Raw genomic sequence first — 24,369 nt, 5'->3', positions numbered from 1 at the left:
TATTGAACCATCCCTGCATACCTGATATGAATCCCACTTGGTCATGGTGTATTATTTTTTTGATATGTTGTTGAATTCTATTGGGTAGAATTTTGTTGAGGTTTTTTGCATCTACGTTCATGAGGGATATAGGTCTGTAATTTTCTTTTTTCTTTTTTTTTTTGGTGTCTTGGTTTGGTATCAGGGATATGCTGGCTTCATAGAATGAGTTTGAGCATATTCCACCCTTTTCTATCCTCTGAAATACCTTTAGTAGTTAGTAGTGGTGTTAACTCTTCTCTGAAAGTTTGGTAGAACTCTGCAGTGAAGCCGTCAAGGCCAGTCAGGGCCAGGGCTTTTTTCTGTTTGGGGTTTTTGACTTACCTTTTCAATCTCTTCTTTTGTTATGGGTTTATTTAGTTTTTCTACCTCTGTTTGTGTTAGTTTAGGTACGTGTGTGTGTGTTTTTCTAGAAATTTATCCATTTGTTAGAGTACAATTTTTCGTAGAAATCTAATATGATTCTTTTAATTTCAGTTGGGTCTATTGTAATATCACCCATCTCATTTCTTATTCAGGTTATTTGCTTCCTCTCCTGTTTTTCTTTTGTCAGCTTATACAGTGGTTTATCAATTTTGTAAATTTTTTCAAAGAACCAGCTTTTGGTCTTGTTTACTCTTTCAATTGTTTTTCTGTTCTCTATTTCATTTAATTCTGCTGTAATTTTTATTATTTGCTTTCTTCTGGTGCCTTAGGGTTTCTTCTGTTGCTCTCTTTCTGTTCGTCCAAATTGTAGGGATAATTCTTTGATTTTGGCCCTTTGTTCTTTTCGTATGTGTGCATTTATTTATATAAATTGACCTCTCAGCACTGCTTTAGCTGAGTCTCAAAGGTTCTGGTAAGAAGTGTTTTCATTCTCATTGGATTCTATAAATTTCTTTATTCCATCCTTAATTCAACTTGTATTTTTTACTTAATTTTTTTTTAACAGCTACAGAATACGTTTTGGCTATAATGTGATTTATCTAAGCCAACTGTCCTATTCACTGACAATCAGGTTGTTTCTAGTTTTTTGCAATAACAAAAACAATGCCGCAGGGAAATCCTTTTCTGTATATATCTTTGTGTACTTGAACATCTTGTGAGATGTTGTTGCTAATACAGGCATTGTTAATCTTTTCAGTTTTCAATCGGTAGGTAGAAAAGTGTTGTTTAATTTGCATTTCTGCCATTACAAGCTAGGTTGAGCATGTTTTCATATATTCTGTGGCCATTTATAATTCTTCTTCTGAAGTTTGCCTGTTTTTCTATTGGGCTGTTTATCATTTTCTCATTGACTTATATATCTTCTGGCTGGCTCACCTTGACTGTGCTGTGATTTCTGGGGTTTAGGAGCCAAGCGAGAAGAAGGTACCTCTGGACATGTCATTGTTCCTCAAGCTCCAGAAGCGGGTCACAGAGCTGGAGCAGGAGAAGCAGTTGCTGCAGGATGAGCTGGATTGCAAGGAGGAGCAGGTGCTCCGCAGTAAGGCAAAGGTGCGCAGTGCTGCCCAGCCACTGAAGCTGGGGCAAACTGAGGTGCTGAGGCTGGGCCTTGTCCACTTCTCCAGTCTCCTCTTCATTGGGAACTTAGCCCAGAAGTAACTTAACCAAGCAGCATTTGGATAAAGTAGTAAGGGCTAATCTCTCCTTATTGTTTTCTGTAGAGCAGGTAAATATTCTAAGAGCAAAATTGTGACAATTAAAAATATAAATTATATATTTTCCTTAGGAAGAAGAAAGACCGCAAATTAGAGGTGCCGAATTGGAGTATGAGTCACTCAAGGTAATGGGAAGTTTCTGCCCAAGACATTCAATATTTTGTTTTGGCAAGTATTACAGAGACCTGCACAGAGCCTCTCTTCTCCTCAAAGAACAACCTTAAGGGCTGGAGGTTACATTGGAGGCCTAGATATTATTTCTAGTCTTGTGTTGTTTCCTTTTATAAATTCTATTTCATACAAGCTACACTTCAGTCTAAACAGTAACAGGTGCAGTTACTGCCATGTGAGGCTGTAGAAATTAATAAAGGCTATGATTTTTTTTTTTTATGATCTATAGAGAGAGTGGGAGTAATTGATTGATTGATTTTAAGGAATTGGCTCCTGTGATTGTGAGGGACTGGAAAGTCCAAAATATGTAGGTCAAGCAACAGCCTGGAGATTCCTGCAATTTTATGTTCCAAAATCCATAGGTCATGCGGTAGAAAGGATAAAGAGTGAAGAAGTTCTGGTAAAGTGTACATTTATAGTCTGGAGGTAGAATACACCCCAGGGAAAACTCTATTTTTGTTCTTGAGGCTTTCAACTGATTGGATGAGCCCCACAGACATTGTGGAGGGTAACCTGCATTACTTGGGCCCAGTGATATAATCATGTGTAAATACTTCATAACCACGTCTAGACTAGTGTTTGACTAAACAACAGGCACTATAGGCTAGCCAAGTTGACACGCACAATTAACTGTCACATCAATGTTTTACTGTTTTTTGACTTTGCAAATTATATTCTAGGATGGCTGGAAAATTACACTAAGGTTTATGATTACAACCAAATAAAGCTAAAAATTAGAAAAGCCACAACATAACATACGGAAACTCAATACTATTTTAAAGCTTTTACATGTGTTTGAGAATTTCTAGGCACTCTCCAAATTGCCGTGAAGTTTTTGTTTTTTCAGTAATATTACTTCAGGTTTAGTCCCTGACCTATGATTTCATAGTACTGTGATTTAGAACATAATTTACAACAGGACTCTGTCCTCGGGATTTACCACTTCCTGTGGTTCAGAACTGCTGATTACTGCTTCCTCTCCAGGCCATATGACATCTTTGTACAAAGAGAACACCTGTCCTCTACTGTGCTCACACCCACAATACTTTTATCAGCTCCTTCTCTTAAAGATAGAACTCTTCTACCAATATTTAACAAACATTTGACTAATAATACCTTGTATTTATTTTATAGTTTGAACATTTTTTTAGCTTTATGTCATTTAATCATCGTTGCAACCTATGAAATACGTTTTTTATTCCCTTTTTAAAGGTTAGCAAACTGAGGCTTAGAACAATTAAATTATTTACTATCAGATGTTAGAGGCTGAATCCAGGTCTGCAGACTACATGAAACTTTCCAAAATACCCTCGGTTCCTATCATTACTTGTTAGAAACTAATTTTTACAATAAACAAATAAAAAATATATATATTCACACATACCTTTTAAATCCCCTAAAGGATCCCTTTACTCTTTGTAAATTATAAATAAATCCCTTGTTCCATGAACAGAAATACAACTTGAATGGTATTTATATCTCTGGACAAAGAAAATGGTAGTGGAAAAGAATCATCTCTATTATTCTTACTCTCTATTGCCTTTTTACTCTTTGTCTAGAAGACCAAATCATGTGACTAGGCAGGTAATGCTCAACAAGCTTTTAAAATGTGAGCCAGAGGAGCTTTCTATGTGTTTCTGTTAAGTTTAGAATGATCAGATGACAAGAGTGTAGATGTAAATTTAGTGGGTTATGGAAGTCAAGGGTCTTGGCAATCTCTGGATTTCTGTCCTTTACTGAATGCAGCCTGCAAGCCCGATGGGCCACCATTCTAGTACAGTTTCACCTTTTCCCTGTTGGGCCCTTCCACTTTCAGACCTCCAGACCTTCAGTGCACTGTAATATGCCTGTAGTCATGTTATTCTTCATCATATGGCACAACAGCCTCTGCTGCCATTTTTGAATCTATGCTTTTAAAAAATGCTTTTTTATTAAATTTTATTAGGACTCAGTTATTCAAACTCCTGATCCAAGTTTTAGTCCTTAGTGGAATCAACATTTATTATACCTTCAGATAACTCTACTTTAAATACGTATGTTTTGTGTATTAGCATATCAGGGCTTTGAACCAGTTCCTTCTGGTTAGAACCACTGCTGAGAATTTGCATTTCTGACAAGTTCCCAGGCAATGCTAATGCTGCTGGTTAGGGACCAAATCTAAGAACCACTAGTAGATCAGTGGCTCTCAAAATTTATTATATAAGAATCACCTGAGGATCTTGTTAAACTGTAGATTCTGATTTAGTGTATCTGGGATGGAAATGCAAATTCTTAGAAGAGGTTCAAACCAAAACGAATCAGTTGGAATCCTGGTAACATACTCATACACAGAATAGGTAACCATGTTTCTGGAGGACACACCCAACCCAAAATAACATCCTGCTGGCATTTCACTGGTCTAGGCTGCTCTCCTTTGGATCACATCCATAAATATAGATCAGGGCATTTTCTGAACTAGTGTTAAAATGCATGTGATCCTTCACCTAAAGCACAGTTAAAATGTGCAGGAAAAAAAAAGTCTATCTACTATAGCAAAAAAGAGCCAGGGTGCACTCAGGGCAGAAGCTGAGGGAGAGCCATAAGAGATCAGCCAGGGAGGGTGTTATAGATTGAATTATGTCCCCGAGAAAGATATGTTAAAGTCTTAACCCCTGATACCTTTGAAAGTGACCTTATTCAGAAATGTTGTTAGAGCCATGAACTCATGGCGATCCTATGCACAATGGAATTGGACCATGTGATTCATGAAGTTTTCACTGGCTATTTTTTTGGAAGTAGATTGCCAAGCCTTCCTTCCTAGTTTGTCTTAGTCTGAAAACTCCACTGAAACCTGTTCAGCATTATAGCAACATGCAAATGTCCGCTGACAGATGGGTGGTGGCTGCACATGAGGTGTATGGGGACAGGAATCAAATCCAGATCTCCCACATGGAAGGAGAGAATTCTACCACTGAACCCCACCAAGTTATCAGTTAAATTAACATGCAGTCATACCAGAGAGGGATGGGTCCTAATCCAATCTGAGTAGTGTCCTTATAACAGAAAACAGATATAGAGAGATAGGCAGAGGGGTGACATTGGAGGCAGAAATTGGAGTTAGGCTGCAGCTGCAAGCCCAGGAATACCTGGAGCTAGCAGCACCTGGGAGGGACAAGAAAGAGAGAGCATGGCCCAGCTGACACCCTGAATCCAAACTTCTAGCCCCCGAACTGTGAGACAATACATTTCTGTTGTTTTAAGTAAAATAAAAAAAAAAAAACATGTGATATGCAGAGTGCTAAGAAGGCCTTCTCATGGTTCTGTTCATTAGCTTAATTGGGATTGTTAAGAATCATTTTGGGCACCACAGAGAATCTGGCCTGACCAGATTGAGACAGGGCACATAAGTTTCAGTGGGTAGTGTCAGGAACACGTTAATTATGGCTAGGCCTGCGCAAGCTCCAGAATGATGGAACCAGGACTGTCAGGTCCTGAATTATGCCTCTAAGAGCATTCACAGTGGCAAAATGGATGAATGCTAAAGGCAAAATGTGTGTCCTGGCCAATTTTGCCAAGGGCCAGTACCTTTACTATATATACAAATATCTCTCCCTTTTCTCTTCTGTCCCTCTCATTCCTCCCCATGTGGTTTGGACAGATGAGGCAAAGTGCGTGACTGATACGACTGTGGCATTAGATATGATGGGACAGGCCAACGGAATGGGAGTATGAATCTGTTCTCCAGCTCTTCTCCTTTTGCCGGCCTCACACAAAAATGGACAAATAGAGACATTCCCTGTAGCAAGTAAAAATGAAGCCCAGACAACAACGTTCCCAAGTGTTAGACCAGTGGTTCTCAAGGTGTGGTCCCCAGACCAGACTGTCAGCACCACCTGGTAACTTGGAATGCAGATTTGCAGGCCTCAACCCAGACCTGCTGAATCTGAGACTCTGGGTATGGGACCAAGTAGTCTGTGTTTTCACAAGATCTCGGTGATTCTGATACACACTGAAGATCGGGAAGCACTGTACTAGAGCTTAGGCTGCAACATGAAGGCATTCATGTATTTTCTGTTATAGAAATGAGCAATATGAACCTAATCACCAGTTGGTGGGAGACTAGAGCTGTGAAAGAACATTCATTGTCACATAAGAATGGATTAATTCATCAAAGGAAGAGTTACATGTTCTTAAACAAGGGAACAAAAAGACTTCAGTGTTAAAAAACATAATGAAAGGTCTGATATGGTGTGACAAACCCAAGATTGCTTCTCTAAGAAGAAACAGCAAAATATTTGATCCTTATACAGAAGTGTCTCATTTCTCTTATCACAAGGCCCTGTGTCATGTGCCTAATAAGGCGGCACCACAGTGCTTTTAAATGTCTGCTTAGCCATTTCTCAACCAGTATCTTGTGACACTTTTGCTCTGTTGTCAGTCCCATTCTTTTTGGGTTCCCATTGCCATTGATTGAGCAGTGTGTGGAGAGGACAGTGGTAACTGACAGAATGAGAATGGCTAGTAGTATGTGAAACTATGGAGGGAGTGAATGATGTGTGTGCCCATCTGGATGGCTAAGGAAGAGGTGGCACCTCTTCCCTTTGTACCTCCCAAGGTTTCTTTCAGCAACTTTAAAAACATGCCACACAGTGAAGAAGCTTGAAAAACAAATTATTTGTTATCAACACACTAAAGGGAATTGTATCCATTTAAATACTACAGTAATTTTTTTTTTAAATTAGAAGATAAAGCCTCAGATTTTGGTGGCCTTTCCATTCTGCTTTACAAAGGCAATAATAGGTCACTACTCAAGATTTGGAAACCCTGGTGGTGCAATGGTTAAGAGCTATGGCTGCTACCCAGACAGTTGGCAGTTCAAATCCACCAGGCGCTCCTTGGAAACCCTATGGAACAGTTCTACCCTGTCCTATACGGTCACTCTGAGTTGGGATCAACTTGACAGCAAAGGGTTTGGTTTTTTTTTTTTTTTACTCAAGATTTCAAGGAACTACCCATTCTGAACCATGTATTAGAAATATGTGACAAACTGAACCCCCAGACTTGCCCTTATACCAGCCAACCTGTTACCATCGAACCAGTTCTCACTGCTAGCGACCCTACAGGCTAGGGTAGAACTGCCCCACAGGGCTTCCAAGGAGCACGTGATGGATTTGAACTGCCAACATTTGGTTAGCATCCATAGCTCTTAACCACTACACCACTAGGGTTTCCGAACAAACCTGGGCTCCTTAGGACTGGGCTAGATTCGCCTCTTGGAACTCAGTAATCTCTCCAGGCCTGTGAACACACCCTGGGCAGACCTAGAATAAATTTTACTCTGGAATTTGGGTTGATGAAGCAAACTACCATTCACCTTGCTCGACTCCACTTGATATGTTGTTGTTAAGTGCTGTCGAGTTGGTTCCAACTCATAGCGACCCTATGCACAACAGAACAAACCATTGCCGGGTCCTGCACCATCCTTACAATCGTTGTTATGCTTGGGCTCATTGTTGCAGCCACTGTGTCAATCCACCTCGTTGAGGGTCTTCCTCTTTTCCGCTGACCCTGTACTTTCCCAAGCGTGATGTCCTTCTCCAGGGACTGATCCCTCCTGACATGTCCAAAGTATGCAAGATGCAGTCTCGCCATCCTTGCTTCTAAGGAGCGTTCTGGTTGATATAAAACTTCCTTAATTTGCAGAACAGAGTTTTCAACAGAACACAGGAAGCCATTCCCTATGGTTGCCCCGATGATCTTTTCCAACAGAATTCTTCTGCCAGCTTAGGGGAGGCTCAGCATTCCAGTGTAAAGTTGAGAATGACAGCAATGAACTTTTCTTTGTCTCTTCATACAGCGTCAAGAACTAGAATCAGAAAACAAAAAACTGAAAAATGAGCTGAATGAGTTACGCAAGGCCCTCAGTGAGAAGGGTACCCCAGAGGTGACTGCCCCAGGGGCTCCTGCCTACCAAGTCCTCATGGACCAGCTGACCTCTGTGAGTGAGGAGCTTGATGTCCGCAAGGAGGAAGTCCTCATCTTGAGGTCTCAGCTGGTGAGCCAGAAAGAGGCCATCCAACCCAAGGTAAGCATGAACAAATGGCTGAAGTGGCCTCCATTCCTTCCTATTCTTTTCTTCCAGTTTATAATGAAGCAAACATGTAGGAACTTTTTTATTCTAATTTCAGACTCATCATTTAAAAAAAAATCAAATGTTTTAAAACTGCCGAACATGCCAGTTGGAGTGAAATCCCAAAAGACCGTCAAAGTTTCACCTCTCACTTATGAGCAAAGGGCTTTTAAAATGAATCTTTGAAAATAATCAGGCCACAATAAATTTCAATCTAAAGTAAAATACAAAAATCCTATACTATTAAATATATTTATACTATTATATTATATATTGTATTGTATTATTTATATTATATTATATTATATTATATTATATTATATTATATTATATTATATTATATTATATTATATTATATTATATTATATTATATTATATTATATTATATTATATTATATTATATTATATTATATTATATTATATTATATTATATTATATTATATTATATTATATTATATTATATTATAAAATATAAAAATTGCCTTGCTCTGAGTGGGAGGCATTAAATGCTACTTTAAACCTATTTGTTGAAAATAGCCTGTTTAGCTATTAAAGGTAACTAACAGATGAAAAGGTCAGAAATGGCATCAGTGAGTGGAAAAACCAAAAACCAAACCCAGCACCGTCGAGTTGATTTCGACTCATAGTGACCCTATAGAACAGAGTAGAACTGCCCCATAGAGTTTCTAAGGAGCGCCTGGCAGATTCAAACTGCCAACCCTTTGGTTAGCAGACATAGCACTTAACCACTATGCCACCAGGGTTTCCAGTGAGTGGAAGCTGCGTGGAAATGGTTACTGCTCACTTCAGGGATTCTGTTTAATAGGGGAGCTGTCCAGCTGGGAGGGGCTGCGTTCAGGGGTGCAACAGAAAGGACCCAAACATTGGGATCTAGATGCCATTTGAAGTTCTTTCCTATCCTCTGGTAATTTGAGACCAAACACAGTTGTATGGTGATGAAAAATGGACCTTTTTGTCATTTGCCGTCACAGGGAATATCTGAGTAATAACTTGAAAACCTGGCCTGTGTCCGTTCACATGAGCATACAGTTACCAGGAATTAAAGCAGTCAAGACCCCAACTGCATGACCTGCCACATAAAAAATGTCCGTAATGTATAACGGACTGGATGCTTGAAAAGTCTGAGAGTACTCCTCTTAGAAATGGCGTTTCTACATGTGATTAAGATTCTGTACCTGGGGCATATGTTTGGACTTGATAAAGGCAACTTACTCATCCAGAAAATATCAAAAGCTAAACGTGAGATTTGTGACTAAGTACTCTTAGAAAAAGTCCCAGTAGCAAGTAGAGTTAATATAAAGAAATGGACTTCTTTATTAAACAGATCATGAGCCCTTTAAGTCTGAAATGAGAAGAGTTCCAGAAGGGGACTCTCCATTTTGGCTTGTCACCTTCCTGGGGATGGTCACAATTGAATCCCAGGTCTACGACTATGGTTGGGCCTTGAGAAACAAGACCCGTGTGTGCTGACTGGACCAGAGTCACAATCAAGATTCCTTTCCCTGCTTCCCTTGTGACAAACTGGCATTCTCACAAAGTATTGTAGTAAAAGTTAAGGGAAAGGAGAAGAAAATGAACCACGGTACATAAAAACAATGCAGCTAAGAGAACATGTACTTCTGGCGTCACACACCCTCACTTACCCTGCTCACATATCCTATGAATACCGCTGCTCTCTATCCTCTAGTAGACTGGCCCTGTCTAACCAAACCCCCTACCTCCCAGCTCCCAGCCTACGTGCAGCAGTGGCCAGTCTGTTTCTGTCTCAGCAGTCTTGTGTTCTCCTAGGAAAAATGCCCATGACACTGATTCAGACCTCTCAGACACCCCAGGGCTGTGTTGTCCCACTCAGCTTCCAGCCAGGGAGGCACGCCATTTCACAACTGCTTTGCAGGACAGTGGTGGATGACACCGAGTGAGCCTAGCCAGGGCTCGCTTGTCTGCTCCACATCCACAAGGATTTCAGGAGGCTTTGCTGGGGCATTACAGTAACTCTCACAGACCTAGGGTAAGAATTTCATCCGTGTACTTAACAGGAGGGACATTCTCTCAAGTATTTTACCATGTTTTACAACCAGAAAAACGAAACATCTCAAAAAGAATCTCAAGCACTTGTTCCTGAGAGATAAGAACTGCCATCACATAAGTTTACATTAATGTCCACCTCATGCCAGTTCCATGAATTTTAGTTTATTTACAGAGCTCATTTTAGGAGAAACAACTCATGGGTGTTTTTGCAGTTTTATCTGTTATGATGAGGACTCATTTGTGGAATTTATGGAACTAAGCATTTACTGTTTTTTTCCATTTGTTTCCTTGTGCTTGCTGACTTGTGATGTTCAGGATGACAAGGTAATTATAAGCTTTTAAAAGTTTTGAGTAAATATATCTCTTTTTAAAAAATTTTAAATTAATGTGAAATATTTATAACAAAACAATTTGCCATTTTAACCATTTTTGAGTATATAATCAGTAACCTTAATTACATCCACCATGTTGTGCTACCATTACTATCCATTTCCAAAAGTTTTCAGTCACCCCAAACAAAAACTCAGTACCCCTTCAGCAATAACTCCCATTTCCTCCTCCCCCCGGGCCCTGGTAACCACTAGTAACTTTTTGTCTCTATGTATTTGCCTGTTCTAGATACATATTTCATGTAAGTGGGATCATATAATATTTGTCATTTTGTGTCTGACTTAGTTCACTCAGCATAATGTTTTCAAGGATCATCCATGTCATAGTAGATATCAAAATTTCATTTCTCTTTATGGCTGAATAATATTCCATTGTATGTGTATGCCACATTTTTCTCTATCCATTCATCTGTTGATGGATACTTGGGTTGTTTCACCATTTGGTTTTTGTGAAAAATGCTGCAGTGAACATTGGTATACACATATCTGTTTCAGTCTCTGCTTTCAGGGCTCAAACATATACCTAGGAGTGGAATATCTGGGTTGTGTAATGTCACGTAATGTAATTCTATGTTTAACTTTTTGAGGAACTGCCACAGTTTTCCTTAGTGGCTGCACCATTTTACATCCCCACCAGCAATGTACAAGGCTTCCAGTTTCTCCACATCCTCATCAATACTTGTTGTCTTCTGTTTTTCTGACAATAGTCATCCTAATGGGTGTGAGGTGATACTTCATTGTGGTTTTAACTTGCATTTCCCTAAAAACTCATGACCTCAAGCATCTTTTCATGTGCTTATTTTTCTATATCTTCTTTAGAGATATGTCTATTCAAGTCCTTTGTCCATCTTTAAATTGAGTTGTTTGTCCTTCTGTTGTTGAGTAAATACTTCTCTTTAATCCTAATTTTAGTTTATAGGTGTTCTCCAGTGTGTTTGATTGATGCTTTCTGGCCAGAGTCTATTTTGATATTTGCAGGTTAATTTTGTATTTGACTCCTTCCTATTTGGGGAGTCAGTGGAAAATAATGGATGTGCTAGGCTCCAGTCTGGATCATGGAGGGGTCTTCATGATTTCTAATGCACAGCTAGTTCTGTGACTCCTTCTACTAGTTATAGTGGGCTTCCCACAAGCTGGGGAGAGGGAGCCTTAACTTGGAATGCATTCAAGAGCGCAGGCTCTGTGGAGCTCTCATTTCTACGAGCTGTGGGTTTGTTGGCCAAGGATGAGGAGGAGTCTAAAGAGCTGAGCACTTTCTCACTGCCCCTGCCATTTCTCTGAGCTAGGATCCGTAGCTGGAATGCAGAGTAGCTCCTGATGAGTTTACAAAGTTGGATTTCTCTACCACATCTTGTTTCAGCTATTGAGTGACAGATATGCTGGGATTTTCCTACATGGTGCAATTCTTTAAGAACCTCTGGTCATTGGCTTGGGGAGACAAACACTGAGCAGAGTTAGGAACTTTCTAATTCTGGTGATCCAAGCCCGATAGCACCCTTTCTGCTCCCCCGCCACCCGCATCCTCTGCCCACTACTTCTTAGCTAAGGCTGGCAGGATGAGGAAGGGCCTGGCTACTTACTACCTAGGACAACAGCATACTAAGAAGCCTATCTTTCTTTTGAACTGGTTAGATAGGCCAAGTTACCCAATTTACTAAAAGTTCAAAACCGGGCCATGTAGATCCTCAGGTATCAGAACACATGTAGCATCATTTAATATAGAAGCTTGGGTCTTCAAAAGTTATTATGTATGGATCTTAGAAATTTGAGTATGGCTCTTTATGGAATAGAAAGATTTTCTGTCTTTCAGGGAGAGAGAAAAAAGAAATTCTCTATGAAATATGTAGTAGCATATTTATAAAATATTTTTTAAAGAAATGCTATATATGCTGTTTATGAGAAAAATTTTTTAAATTCAGTATAAGTTCTGTGTTGGTAGCTCATATCAGATTTTATTTGGTTTTCTCAATAGACATTTATAAACTCACAAAAGGACAGCATTTGGGGAAAAGTTTTTTTTTTTTTTTAAGGATGTTTGTTATAAATATTGAGATTCAAAAGCAAGCATTTGTATTTCTTTATTTTTATAGGGCTCTAGTTGGCAGTAAAGTTCTCTTGGAACTAGTCTCTAAGATTATGGCATTTGAAGTGATTCTATTAAGTCCACTTCATTGTGAGACTTGACTTTAGAGCAAACATTGACTAAAGGAACAGACATTTATTGTTTAGACAAACAGGATGGGCCATTGGGTTCTAAAGTATATTATTCTTTAAAAAGCTGTAAAGCAGTGATTCTTGTTCATTCTTTCCTTGATGTTTAGGAGAGGTAGAGAGTAGCTGAGTAGAAGGAAGATTTTGAAATTACATTGTTGTCAGGCAGATTAGACCAAAAGTAAGAAATAAAAAAGGAAGTAAAAATGGTGGCAGAAAAGGCATTTACATAAAATCATTAGTAATTCTGACCTGCCAGATGTTTAATTTGAAAGCTTATGTACCATGCTATACTGTACAAGAAAAAAGTTGAATAACAGCAGATGGTAGATATTTATAGGAAGCTAAATTCTTTCCATTTTCCATTTGTTTATACCTAAAGATATGAGAAAAAAAAATTGTAATTTTGCTGAAGCATATCATCTGAACACCACCTTATTTGTACTGAGTTTTTAATGGAAAAATGAACTTTATGTCAAACTTTTAGTGTTTTATTGGGGTGCTTGTTTCATTCTAACTGGTTGGTAAGTATAGTCACGCGCCACATAATGCCCTTTCGGGGAAGCCTGACCTCATATATGTCCATGGTCCCATAAAGTTATAACAAAGTTCAAAAATCCCGATCAGAGATCAGGATATAGTGGGCATAACACTTAAAAACACTTCCAAACCACACAGTGTTTTCCTGAGCCTCACAAAGTAGTGCATGCATTCTTATTACGGACCGTTGTATATATTTAACTCAAATATTTAATATAATAGGCTTTCTGACAGTCCGTACTTAAATATGAGTTGTCTGTAAGTGGGACATAACCCAAGGACTGCCTGTACATAATATGGTGTTCGCGCGACGTCCAAATCATGTTAACGTCCTATTTCACAGAGCATGTCGTGGACGGACCTTAAGTAATGCATGACTGTAGTAGAAAGAACAGCTTTGTGCATTACATTTAATAAATGTTTCATTGTTCTTGCCTGGTTATTTTTCTAATGCTCTACCCTTTATACAAAGTTGATTTACATATTTATTTAACCTGATACAAAATATACACAGCCAGTGCAGTGGTACTCTAGAGTCTTAATAATTCTGTCATAGGGGTTATCAAGAGAGGGTATCAGCATGCTTCTTTCTCACCTGTACCACCCTCTCCTCCATAGTTACTCAGAGCTAAGCCTGATGGGTGGGGCAGAGGTGTAATGGAGCACATGATTTTGTTAGTTGCTGTTGTGTCAATTCCAACTCATAGGCGACCTCATGTGTGTAGAGTAGAGCTGCTCTATAGGCTTTTCAAGACTGTGACATTTTGGAAGCACATCACCAAACCTGTTTTCCAAGGTGCCTCTGGGTGGGTTAGAACTGCTAACCTTTCAGTTAGTCCAGAGCTTAACCATTTGCACCACCCAACACCCTTTGCCATAGAGTCAATTCCAACTCATAGCTACCCTATAGGATAGAGTAGAACTGCCCACAGGGTTTCCAAGGAGTGGTTGGTAGATTCAAACTGCTGATCTTTTGGTTAGCAGCTGGGCTCTTAACCACTGACCTACCAGGGCTCCATAACTGCCCCTCCCACCTTTTCTGGAGAAATGAAATGTATGTGATCCAAAGCTTCTGAGTTGGATCTTAATGTGGAAATGTGTCATTTCCCCCTTCAGAATACAATGACAGATTCCATAATACTCTTGGAAGATGTACAGAAAATGAAAGATAAAGGAGAAATAGCACAAGCATATATTGGTTTGAAAGAAACAAACAGGTAAGTTGGATCTTTTTTTTATTCATTTTGCCTTAGTCCTCTTGATCTTTAGCCTTCGAGCCAGCCCCTTGTACAGTAAATCAAAGCTTTTATGCATTGCTTTATTGGACATCAGCTGACCTTTAAAGGGAATCCAAGATTTCCAATGTATTCCCAGTTAAAATCTCATTTATAATATAAGGTAGCATTATTGGTAATTAGAGGTGTTAGGAAAATATTCTCTGCATCAAGGGAAGACAGTTTTGTAGATTTAGCGTTTTAGGCTCAAGGCTACCTTGAGAAGCACACCAGTTGCTCAGTGCTAGATGCCTTGGGGAGTCAATTTAATTTGTTATTCAGTATTGTAGTTTGTAAAATTTGGAGGGCCAGCTGCAGCTGCAGCTTTCAGTAATTGAAGCTTAGTGTGAAGAGAGATTATGAGATATCTGGAGTCATTATCTCTAATAGTAGTTTCTCCAGATTTTAAATTAATTTTTTGACACATGAAAAAAATTTTAAAGCCATGTCTCAAAAGCTGAGAACTTTGGACCTATCCTTACCTGGACCTATCCTTACCTATAACTAAACTCCAATAAAATTTTTTTTAATTATATTTTAACTGGGAAATCAGATTTTTTAAACTAAATCAAGCTCGTATCCAGAAGACTTAGAACTTTGTTATGAAGTGGATTATGGAGATTGCCACAGGAAGAGAACAGCCAAAGATTTCATTCTCTTATGTGTCTGTCGTGATTAATGTCTAATCTAAGATGTAACATAATAAGATTACTCTTATGAATGATTAAAGTATTAAAAACAGAACCTCTTTCACACCTTCTCAGTCATTCCTTATTTTGCAGGTAAAATAGCTCTAGAACCTTGATTATTTTGCTTTAATTTCAACCCATTTTATGTGATGATATTGAATACACATTTTTTAATTAACCAAAAAATATTTTTGTGGTATTGTCTTAAAGTCACCTGTATTTAATAAAAACAATCTTATTTGCTTAATAAAATATTTAAATGCCACGTGCTGCTCTTGACCATCGTCATCTCATTACCATCCTGTATCCCTTTGTGTTTTGCATTGTTGTTCATTTTGCATGGAAGATCGTCTGCTATGGATTGCCGTGAGTTGAATGAGGATGGAGAGCTGTGGCTGGCTTATGAAGGGTTAAACCAAGCCAACAGGTTATATTTGTCTCCTCCAAGATGGAATATTATTAATTTGTTGTTTTTCTTACTAACAGTGGCCTACTGACTTTAACGCCTGTATTTCTTATGCATTTATTGTTTTCCTGGGTAAATTAGTTTCAATAAAACAGCATTCAGCCAAACACTTTCTTAAAAGTTTTCTCCACTAAGGGATGCCATTAAAGCTGAAAGTTATTGATAATGGATACAAGAATTACCTCCCAGAAGTGAAGGATACTTCCTAGAGCATAAAATTGGTGCATCTCTCTCTCTAGGAATTAGAAGAAAACAAAAAATGAAACATTACAACTAAGAACCCAAATGTTCTACTATTTAGGCAGTGATTTCTTGTTTGGGATAATGATCAATCTACAGAATAGGCTGCCTATGGCAACGTGGCTACATTGTTGTATATTACCATCATACTGCCTGAAAGCAGTATTAAGTGTGCGATTTTGCATTCTATGTGGTTATTGTGAAATTCAAATTTGTGGTTTCTTGTATTGCTGCAGTTCAGAGTAATTACTCAAACTCCACATGGCAAATGTTTAGGGGAAAGCAAGTAAAATTGAAACAGCAACACCTTTCTAACACTCAGCTGCTGTAGTGACATTTATGTCTCAAAAGTCTCATAAAAATACCACTTTGGTAATTAAATTTTAAAAATACTTAATATTCTGTTTGTTCAAAGGGCTTCTGCTTTTTCTGCTTTATTCTAATCATAAACCATTGTCATAAACTTCGAGTTGTTATAGTTTTAAGTTCTATTGAGATATTGTAATCACTAAACTACTTCGTCCACTGTTAATTTGCTCTCAGTGGCATCACTAAATTTTACTGAGCAATTGGCAACCAAGGGGATTAGAATAAAAGAATGTCTTTTCTTTCTTCATTCTAGTTGATACCTAACCATAACTTTGTTTAGTGTTTGGAAAAGGAGTTCGTGTAGAAATGGGGGTGATGGTAAAGGGAGGGTATGGTGACTGTCGTGCCGTCACTGCCAGCGTTCTGGTCTCCTCATGGGCACAGCCCATGTTTGCGTGGAGAAGCAGTAACCATGGTGTTGTCCTACTGATCTTTATATTCTAAAAACATGTCTTGTTAAGATTCTGTTACTGACATATAAGCGTATGGAGAGAGAGATGATAAATTTTAATATATATGTTTCCATGTGTATATTTAAGCAAACTTCACTAGATTTTGGTAAATCCATATATATTTCAAAGTAGTGCCCCAGCCTCTCTGTACTTCAGAGATAAGAGTAGAAAATAAAATTGGGACCCTGGTCCCACTCTCTGCCTGAAATTAACAGCTCTGAAATTCTTAAATACATATTTAATTAGTTGTAATAAATGGGAGGCTATAATCTGGCCTTCTGTATTTTGTGGCAAAGATAGTGTCTTTTAATTGATTTATTTTAGTCATCACTTCCGTGAACTTTTTGAAAGAGCTAAACTGTCCTGTCCTTAGGGCCTTTAACCAAAAAAAACCAAACCCAGTGCCGTTGAGTCAATTCCGATCCCTAGAGAACAGAGTAGAACTGCCCCATAGAGTTTCCAAGGAGCGCCTGGTGGATTTGAACTGCCAACCCTTTGGTTAGCAGCCATAGCACTTAACCACTATGCCCCCAGGGTTTCCTTAGGGCCTTTGAGCACTTTGTATTTGTAGCAGGGCCCATGTTCAGACAGACACAGTGTGAGAACATGCGTTTCCACTGCTGCCCTTTGCTTGAGTTGCTTGACTTTAACCAAATCAGAAGATATGTGGAAACCAAAGTGTCTGCTGCTCCTACCCTCACAAATGAGCACAATGCCTTGCACCTCCTAGGCAGGGGACTCCAGGGTGTCATCTCCTCTTCCTACCTGTGTGGCTTCTTCCCAGGCTCCTGGAATCCCAGCTCCAGTCACAGAAGAGGAGCCATGACAATGAGGCCGAGGCCCTCCGTGGGGAGATCCAGAGCCTGAAGGAGGAGAACAACAGGCAGCAACAGCTCCTGGCCCAGAACCTACAGCTGCCTCCAGAGGCACGCATCGAGGCCAGCCTGCAGCACGAGATCACTCGGCTGACCAATGAAAACTTGGTAAGGAGATGGTCAGGGCCCCATACACTCGTCAGCACTCAGAGCCGATACCTGCCCTGAGGTCCTAGTTTTTTTTAATCACACGTATCTTCTTGCTGGAAAAAACTCACCACCCTACACTTGTTACCCTCGTATGCCAGGAGAGACAGAGTCAAGAAGATATTGCTGTGTTGATAGAGATGAACAAGGCGTGGGTACGGATTATGTTTCTCACAGAAGGCTCTTGAGCGTCTGAGGTTCTCATGCCTAACTTGGAAGGCCTAGAAGATAGCCATCCAACTGCACCCTGAGCTTTTTTACTGCCCTGGAGAATTCAGGTGATCTGGTACTTTCACCTCAGCTGCAGATTATCTACCATGCCAGGAGGTTTTTTATGTGATTGCCATGACAGAGACTGAGGAAAGGCTTTGTTTACCTTTGGTCCCCAAGCAACCACCAAGAATATCCCACCATCTCTAGCAGCTGGAGGCCACGGACAAACAGGAGTTGAGTTGAGGTCAGGGAAGGTGATTGGCAGAACCAACAGGGTACTTTTGACTTTGGGTGGAGCTCCCAGGACCAAGAGGAGGGTCATCAGAATTCAGGTTTACATCTTTTTTATTCTTTATAACAGAACTTGAGTTGTACAGTGAATGAGGAGATTCATTAAGTCCAAGTTTTTTCTTCCTTTCTGATTCTTTTTTTCTCTCTCTTATTTTTACAGAAAATATGTTCTAAAATATTTCTTTCTTAATCACATAACTTTTATTATAAATATGCAGTTTTTTATTAACTTAAGTTTGAGAAATATATTCATTATATTAAAAATCATTGAAAAGTTATAATTCCACATTTCTATATAAAATCTATATTGTATCATCAGTTTGGTTTTGACAAAAGCTGTTTAGGACTAGTGATGGTGATTTGTATCTTCTCCTTTTTTTTTAGTTAAGGATTTTAATGGCCCATAATAAAATAGTTTGAATTTTCTCTGACAATCTGGATCATCCCTCCTTTACTCCTTTAGTGATAATTTACATTACAGATAGTTTTCTGGTGTCATTATTCAGCCATCTTTTATATGAATTAGAAGCAGAGCTCAAAAGTATTCTTTTCATTGTCTGTCCCTCTGAAGACAGCTTTCTACTTGAGGCGCCACTGTGGGAGCAGGAAAGGAGGATTAGGGCAGTATTTGGACTCTTTCCAAAGACTGAAATCTCACTAATCTGTGGAGGAAATTCTTCTGAATCACAGAATATTTTTGAAATGTTTTATTATTCTCAGGTATATTGTTCCTTAAACTAACTGTGCTTTGATGGCTAAGAATTGATAATTATATGAATAATACAATAATGTTTGATCAGCATACAAATTCTGCGCTTATAAATCATTGTTTTTAAAAAACAAGGTGAAACCATGAAATAAAGATGCTTCTGGGTAGCTTGTGGAACCTAATCCCTCTTTCCCATTTTGTAGTTAGATCTCCAGAGTTTGCTCACTAAATTGATTAAACATTTCCCTTGCAACTTTGTTTGCAGTATTAATTTGCTTGACTCTTTTTAATAGCTAATATGAAAATAGCCTCTAATTTCCAAACTGTAGAATCTAGTTAGTGCGCTTGCCTGTATTGAGGGAGAAAGTTTTTTGGGTCAGCTGTTTCTCCTGCCAGTACACTGACATTTTACTTACCTTCCCCGCTCTTGCTACTGCTGGCAGCAAAAAAGCCCAGCAACTTTTTGAACGTGATACGTGGGGGAGGCTAGGAGGGAAAGGTGGAGCTGAGGAATGAAATGACAGCCTTTGAACACTGGCATCTTGGCCATAGTCTGTTTCTTTTTCTTTTTCTTGATGATCATACAAAATAATAATAATATTAATTAGAATCATCTAAAAGAAGTCCTAGTGGCATAGTGGTTAAACACTCAGCTGCTAACCAACGGGAAGGTTGGCACCCCACCAGCTGCTACTTGGGAGAAAGATGTGGCAGTCTGCTTCTGTAAAGATTTACAGCCTTGAAAACCCTGTGGGGGCAGTTCTGCTCTGTCCTCTAGGGCCACTATGAGTCAGAATGGATTCGTCAGCAATGGGTATACTGGAAAGATCACAGGGCAATGGCAGGTGATAAATCATTGCCTTGTGAGTATTATATACAGTTTCATTATTTGTGTTTTAAAATATTTTAAATTGATTTTGCTGAGAGGTAGCATTCCCCTCAAAGACACAGAGAAAAACAAATATCCATTGTGCCTATTTTTTTCAGTATTTTGAGGAATTATATGCAGATGACCCTAAGAAGTATCAATCATATCGGATTTCACTTTACAAACGGATGATTGTATGTAAATCCAGACTGCTTTTCCGTTGTCTTTCTGGCTCCTTCTAGGCTCTGTATCTGGTGAGCACACTGGCTGCCTGCCCCTTCCCAGGAAGTCTTCAAAAACTCACAAAGCCTGTTTCTCCTCACAGCCTTCTCAGCCAGTGGTGTTACCTCTGTCAGTGTCCTGTGTCCATTGTCTTGTTGCTTGTTATTAACACTAGGCTTACAGTGTGATGGAAGCAAAATGTGACTTGAAAGATAAAGTAAAATCTAAGAAGCCCAACCAGATACTTGAAATGTTAGCAACTATGCCTTTTGAATATTCCTTTTGGTCTAATATCTAAATCTGCCCTTGTCTAAACTGGAGAATGGGTGAGTATTTGTGCTTTTTAAATGCTTTTCTAATCCATAATCCAAATACAACCACAAATATCTTTGCTTCATTTTCCTTCAAAGATTTTTTGAGTCTGCTGTGTTCACGTTCTTCTTAACTATGTTTACCTTTTACCTGTGCCAGTCATTTGAGAGAATTCTTTATTAAACAAGAAACCAATCAATAATCACAAGATTTTTTTTTTTTTACCCTCTTGAATGTACCTCTTTTGTTTTTTATTTTTGCATAAAGCATTCAGAATTGCCTTTTTTTTTTTTTTTTCTAAAAGCAAAATTATATCACTCAATATTATGGGTATGTTATGCCACCTGCCACTTTGGTCCTAGGTCAACAAACTGCTCTTTATCTTATTCCCTGTGCTTAAATGTTCAATTTATCTTTTAATTCTCTGAATTTTTCTTAAGTTATAGGGATAATTTTAGCATTTCCAAAGGTGGGTCTAACGGAGACCAGTGATTCACACACCTGGGATGTCAGTCAAAAGCCCTTACCAAAGTTCATCCATCCTTAAAACTTCCCACAAAATGTTTTGTGCATGCATCCAAATTTATTTTTGTCTATTCCCTCTGGTGTAAAACATTCCAGTGGAATAACAGTACATTTTACAAGTATTTTATCGCTGTATTAATATGGAGTCTAGTTGAAAAGACTCTGCAGCAAGCTTGCTACCGATCACGCTGTAAAGGATTTTACTGCATTGTGTATTTTAACAACTGGCTTTTATTGTAGCTGTATTTCCCATGCCTGCCACTTTTAGCCAGGTGGTGGCTCCACCCACGAGCTTTTCTGGAGCTTTAATGTAAAACTAACAGTGCAGTTTTTTTGTGATTTTGTGTCTGCTGTTCCTCGGTGTATTTTAGAAAGCATATTTTGATATTTTCATTTTTCATTTTGATCCTTAGGATTTAATGGAACAACTTGAAAAACAGGATAAGACTGTCCGGAAACTGAAAAAACAACTGAAAGTTTTTGCCAAAAAAATTGGTGAACTAGAAGGTATAGTTTTATGACTGTTGCTGAATCTTGGTTTTGTATTGCTGTATGAGTCACCTGATTTGCTTGTGAATATTAGGAATGCTAACAAAAAATGACTAGGCAAAGCTGACCTCTGGGGCATGGAAACTTCCACTGCTAGGTGGGGAAAAATGCTTTTCTTTTTTATGGTTATAGTTACTTACAAGGGGAGAGAATTTGTTTATTCAACAAATATTTAATGAATATCTTTATATGCCAGGAACAGTACAAAGCACTAGCAGAAAGGTTATTAAGAATGGATCCTGGAGCCAAACTTCTTGAGCTCAAACCCTAGCTCTGCCACTTACAACCAATTGCCTTTGCGTCAACTCCAACTCCTGGCGACCCCATGTATGTCACAGTAGAACTGCGCTCTGTAGGGCTTTCAACAGCAGATTTTTCAGAAGCAGATTGCCAGACCTTTCTTCTGAGATGGCTCTGGGTAGACTCAAACCTTCAACCTTTCAGTTGGCAGCCATTTGTATCACCCAGGAACTCCATACCACTTATTAGTCATATGAGGACAAGTATTTGTAGCTCTCTTCGCTATGAGTCGGAATCAACTCGACAGCAGCGGGTTTGGTTTTTTGGTTTTTATGCCTCAGTTTTCTCATCTCTTAAGTGGGAATGATAATGGTATCTACCTGACATGGTTTGTAAGGATTACGTGAGTTTATATGTGTAATGCATTTAGAATAGTATCTGACACATAGTATACTATGTACAATTTAGCTGTTACTATTACCGTTAGTACTAGGGATGTTAAGCTAAATGAAACAGAGTCGGAGCCCTCAAAGAACTCACAGATTAATGGAGAAAAAAGTAAGTCAGAAAAATATGAATTATGATTATGAAGAAATAAGATTCTTTTTTTAAAATAAATATCCATTATGTATGATGGTGATGGAAAAACACCTTGAGAACTAATCAAATATCCGTTGTTCTTATGATATACAAATGAATCTTATCTTGTGGATTAGTGTGTTTACTCATTCAACAAATATTTATTGAGTTCTGACTATGTGTTAGGCACTGTTCTGGATGCCAGGAATACAGCAGTGGAAGCAAATTTCTAAGCTTATTTCAAGAACACACCTACTGTTCAGGAGATTTTAGAGCCCATCTTTGGAATTCACCTCCAAATCCATGCAAGCCATTCTCATTCTGACCACAAATGATATTGCTCAGCCTAACCGCCCATCTTATTCTCTTAGTGCCACTCTTCCTAATCCTTGCTTGGCTCAAAGAATAAAGATTCCCCATCTCTACAGATATTCAAAAGACTGTACCATGATTGACTCTAAGTGTGGTTTTCATTCCTTGAATGTGCCCGGCCCTGTCATAGCTGTTCCTTCTTTTTGACCTTCTTGCTTCTCCTGATCAAATCCTGCTCCTGTGAGAACCAGTTCATACATCAAGAGCAGCCTTTCCTAATCATTCAGACACACCTTATGGCTCTGTTTTCAGTATGTCATATTTTTAATATTTTTTCTGTTTGAATTACTGGCTTTCTCAATAGACTCTGAACTTTCTGAGCATAGGGATCACATCTCATGTCCCCTTGTTTTTGCAGCACTTAGCATAGTGTCTGACGTATCATTAAAATGTTTGTTGAATGAATAAATGAATTTTAGAAATATTTAGAACAATGGCAACGTGGGTGTTTACTTTGAACAGAATAATACTCCCTTGGATGTACAAATTCTGAAATGTTTGCTTAGAAAGTCAGATTACTTTAGGATCATATTTTGTATATAATACTCAAAAGGCAATGATTTATCACCTGCCATTGCCCTCTGATCTTCCTAGTATACCCATTGCTGTCAAGTCCATTCTGACTCATAGTGGCCCTAGAGGACAGAGCAGAACTGTTCCATAGCGTTTCCAAGGAGGGTAAATCTTTATGGAAACAGATTGCTGCATCTCTCTTCTGCACAGCAGCTGGTGGGTTCCTATCGCCAACCTTTTGATTACTAGCCGCATGCTTTAACCACTGCTCAACTAGGGATCCTTTTTACATCATCTCTACCCTTTAAATTTTTTGAACCTCGGCATCACATACACACGGGCTATAGTATCTATTGCAGAACTTAAAAATCTTATTTAGAGAACTTTTCTGCACTTTACACTAATAATATCATGAGATGATAATCAGACAACAAAGTATTTGTTATAAGAAACCAATTTTAAGGTTATTAACTTGTGAGAATATTCAATTTGTAAACTCTAATGGCCCTTTACCATACTTATAGTGTTTTGAAAAATAGAAAAGCCACTCATTATTTTACATTTTTAACCAGCTTTCTTTGATATGTATATTTTTAATTAAAGAGAAAGGTTACAATATTTCAAGATGTTAGGAACTTTAAACCATTGTCAATCAGGAATCGGTTAGACTACCCTGTCAGCTATGTTCTTAAACCTAATCATAGCACTTGAGAGGACAATTCATAGATTAAACAAAAAAGGGATAATAGTACTTACACAGTTATACTTTTAATTAAATTATGCCTGTCTAGAAAATAAAATAGATTTATGTGACTTGGGCACTTGCTTTGTGCAGTACCCCTGTCCTCCCTCTGCCCCATATTAGAGAATAAAGGTGACAAACTCTTCCGACATTTTTCTCCCTGCCCCTCTGCATCCCCCACTCCCCATCATTATACAGAAAATACTGCCAGTCTTGTAGAATGGCTACAAGTTTCCTTTCTTTTTCTTTGAATATATTACAGCACACTTAAATTTTGGTCTAAGTGTGCTGTAATATATTACTCTTGCCTCCTCCTGTGGGCTCCCCTAAATTAAGGAGACTTTTGTAGAATTCAACTGTTTCACTTAATGCCGACATACAATTTTTAGGAGAAATTACAAAGCTAAATGCAGAGTTTTTCAAAATTTGATCTGCTTTGTCCTGTATTTTCATCCAGGAGTGGGTATTGCATCTTAATTTTTATAGATCAGAAAATTTAGACTGAAAGAGTTATAAAAATCATTTAATTATCTTTATTGTGCTTTAGGTGAAGGTTTACAGAGCAAATTAGTCT

General features: G+C 38.5%; 1 protein-coding gene across 4 annotated transcripts in view; it reads left to right on the top strand.

Moving 5' to 3' along the window:
• The window catches only part of MYO5A (myosin VA), a 264,645-nt gene that overhangs the window by 201,710 nt on the left and 38,566 nt on the right, over window positions 1–24,369 (top strand). The window contains exons 26-33 of one of the 4 annotated variants that reach the window (XM_049904979.1): window positions 1,372–1,515; window positions 1,751–1,804; window positions 7,687–7,914; window positions 14,265–14,365; window positions 15,458–15,538; window positions 17,423–17,621; window positions 19,861–19,935; window positions 21,214–21,307. In XM_049904979.1, the coding sequence (XP_049760936.1) occupies window positions 1,372–1,515; window positions 1,751–1,804; window positions 7,687–7,914; window positions 14,265–14,365; window positions 15,458–15,538; window positions 17,423–17,621; window positions 19,861–19,935; window positions 21,214–21,307 (976 nt within the window). The remainder of the gene's footprint in view (window positions 1–1,371; window positions 1,516–1,750; window positions 1,805–7,686; window positions 7,915–14,264; window positions 14,366–15,457; window positions 15,539–17,422; window positions 17,622–19,860; window positions 19,936–21,213; window positions 21,308–24,369) is intronic. The other 3 variants (XM_049904981.1, XM_049904980.1, XM_049904982.1) reach the window with 3 other exon arrangements.

The sequence above is a fragment of the Elephas maximus genome, chromosome 12 (genome assembly GCF_024166365.1).
Source record: "Elephas maximus indicus isolate mEleMax1 chromosome 12, mEleMax1 primary haplotype, whole genome shotgun sequence".
NCBI classification, from domain to species: domain Eukaryota; kingdom Metazoa; phylum Chordata; class Mammalia; order Proboscidea; family Elephantidae; genus Elephas; species Elephas maximus.
This window is presented reverse-complemented; position numbering and strand designations above follow the sequence as displayed.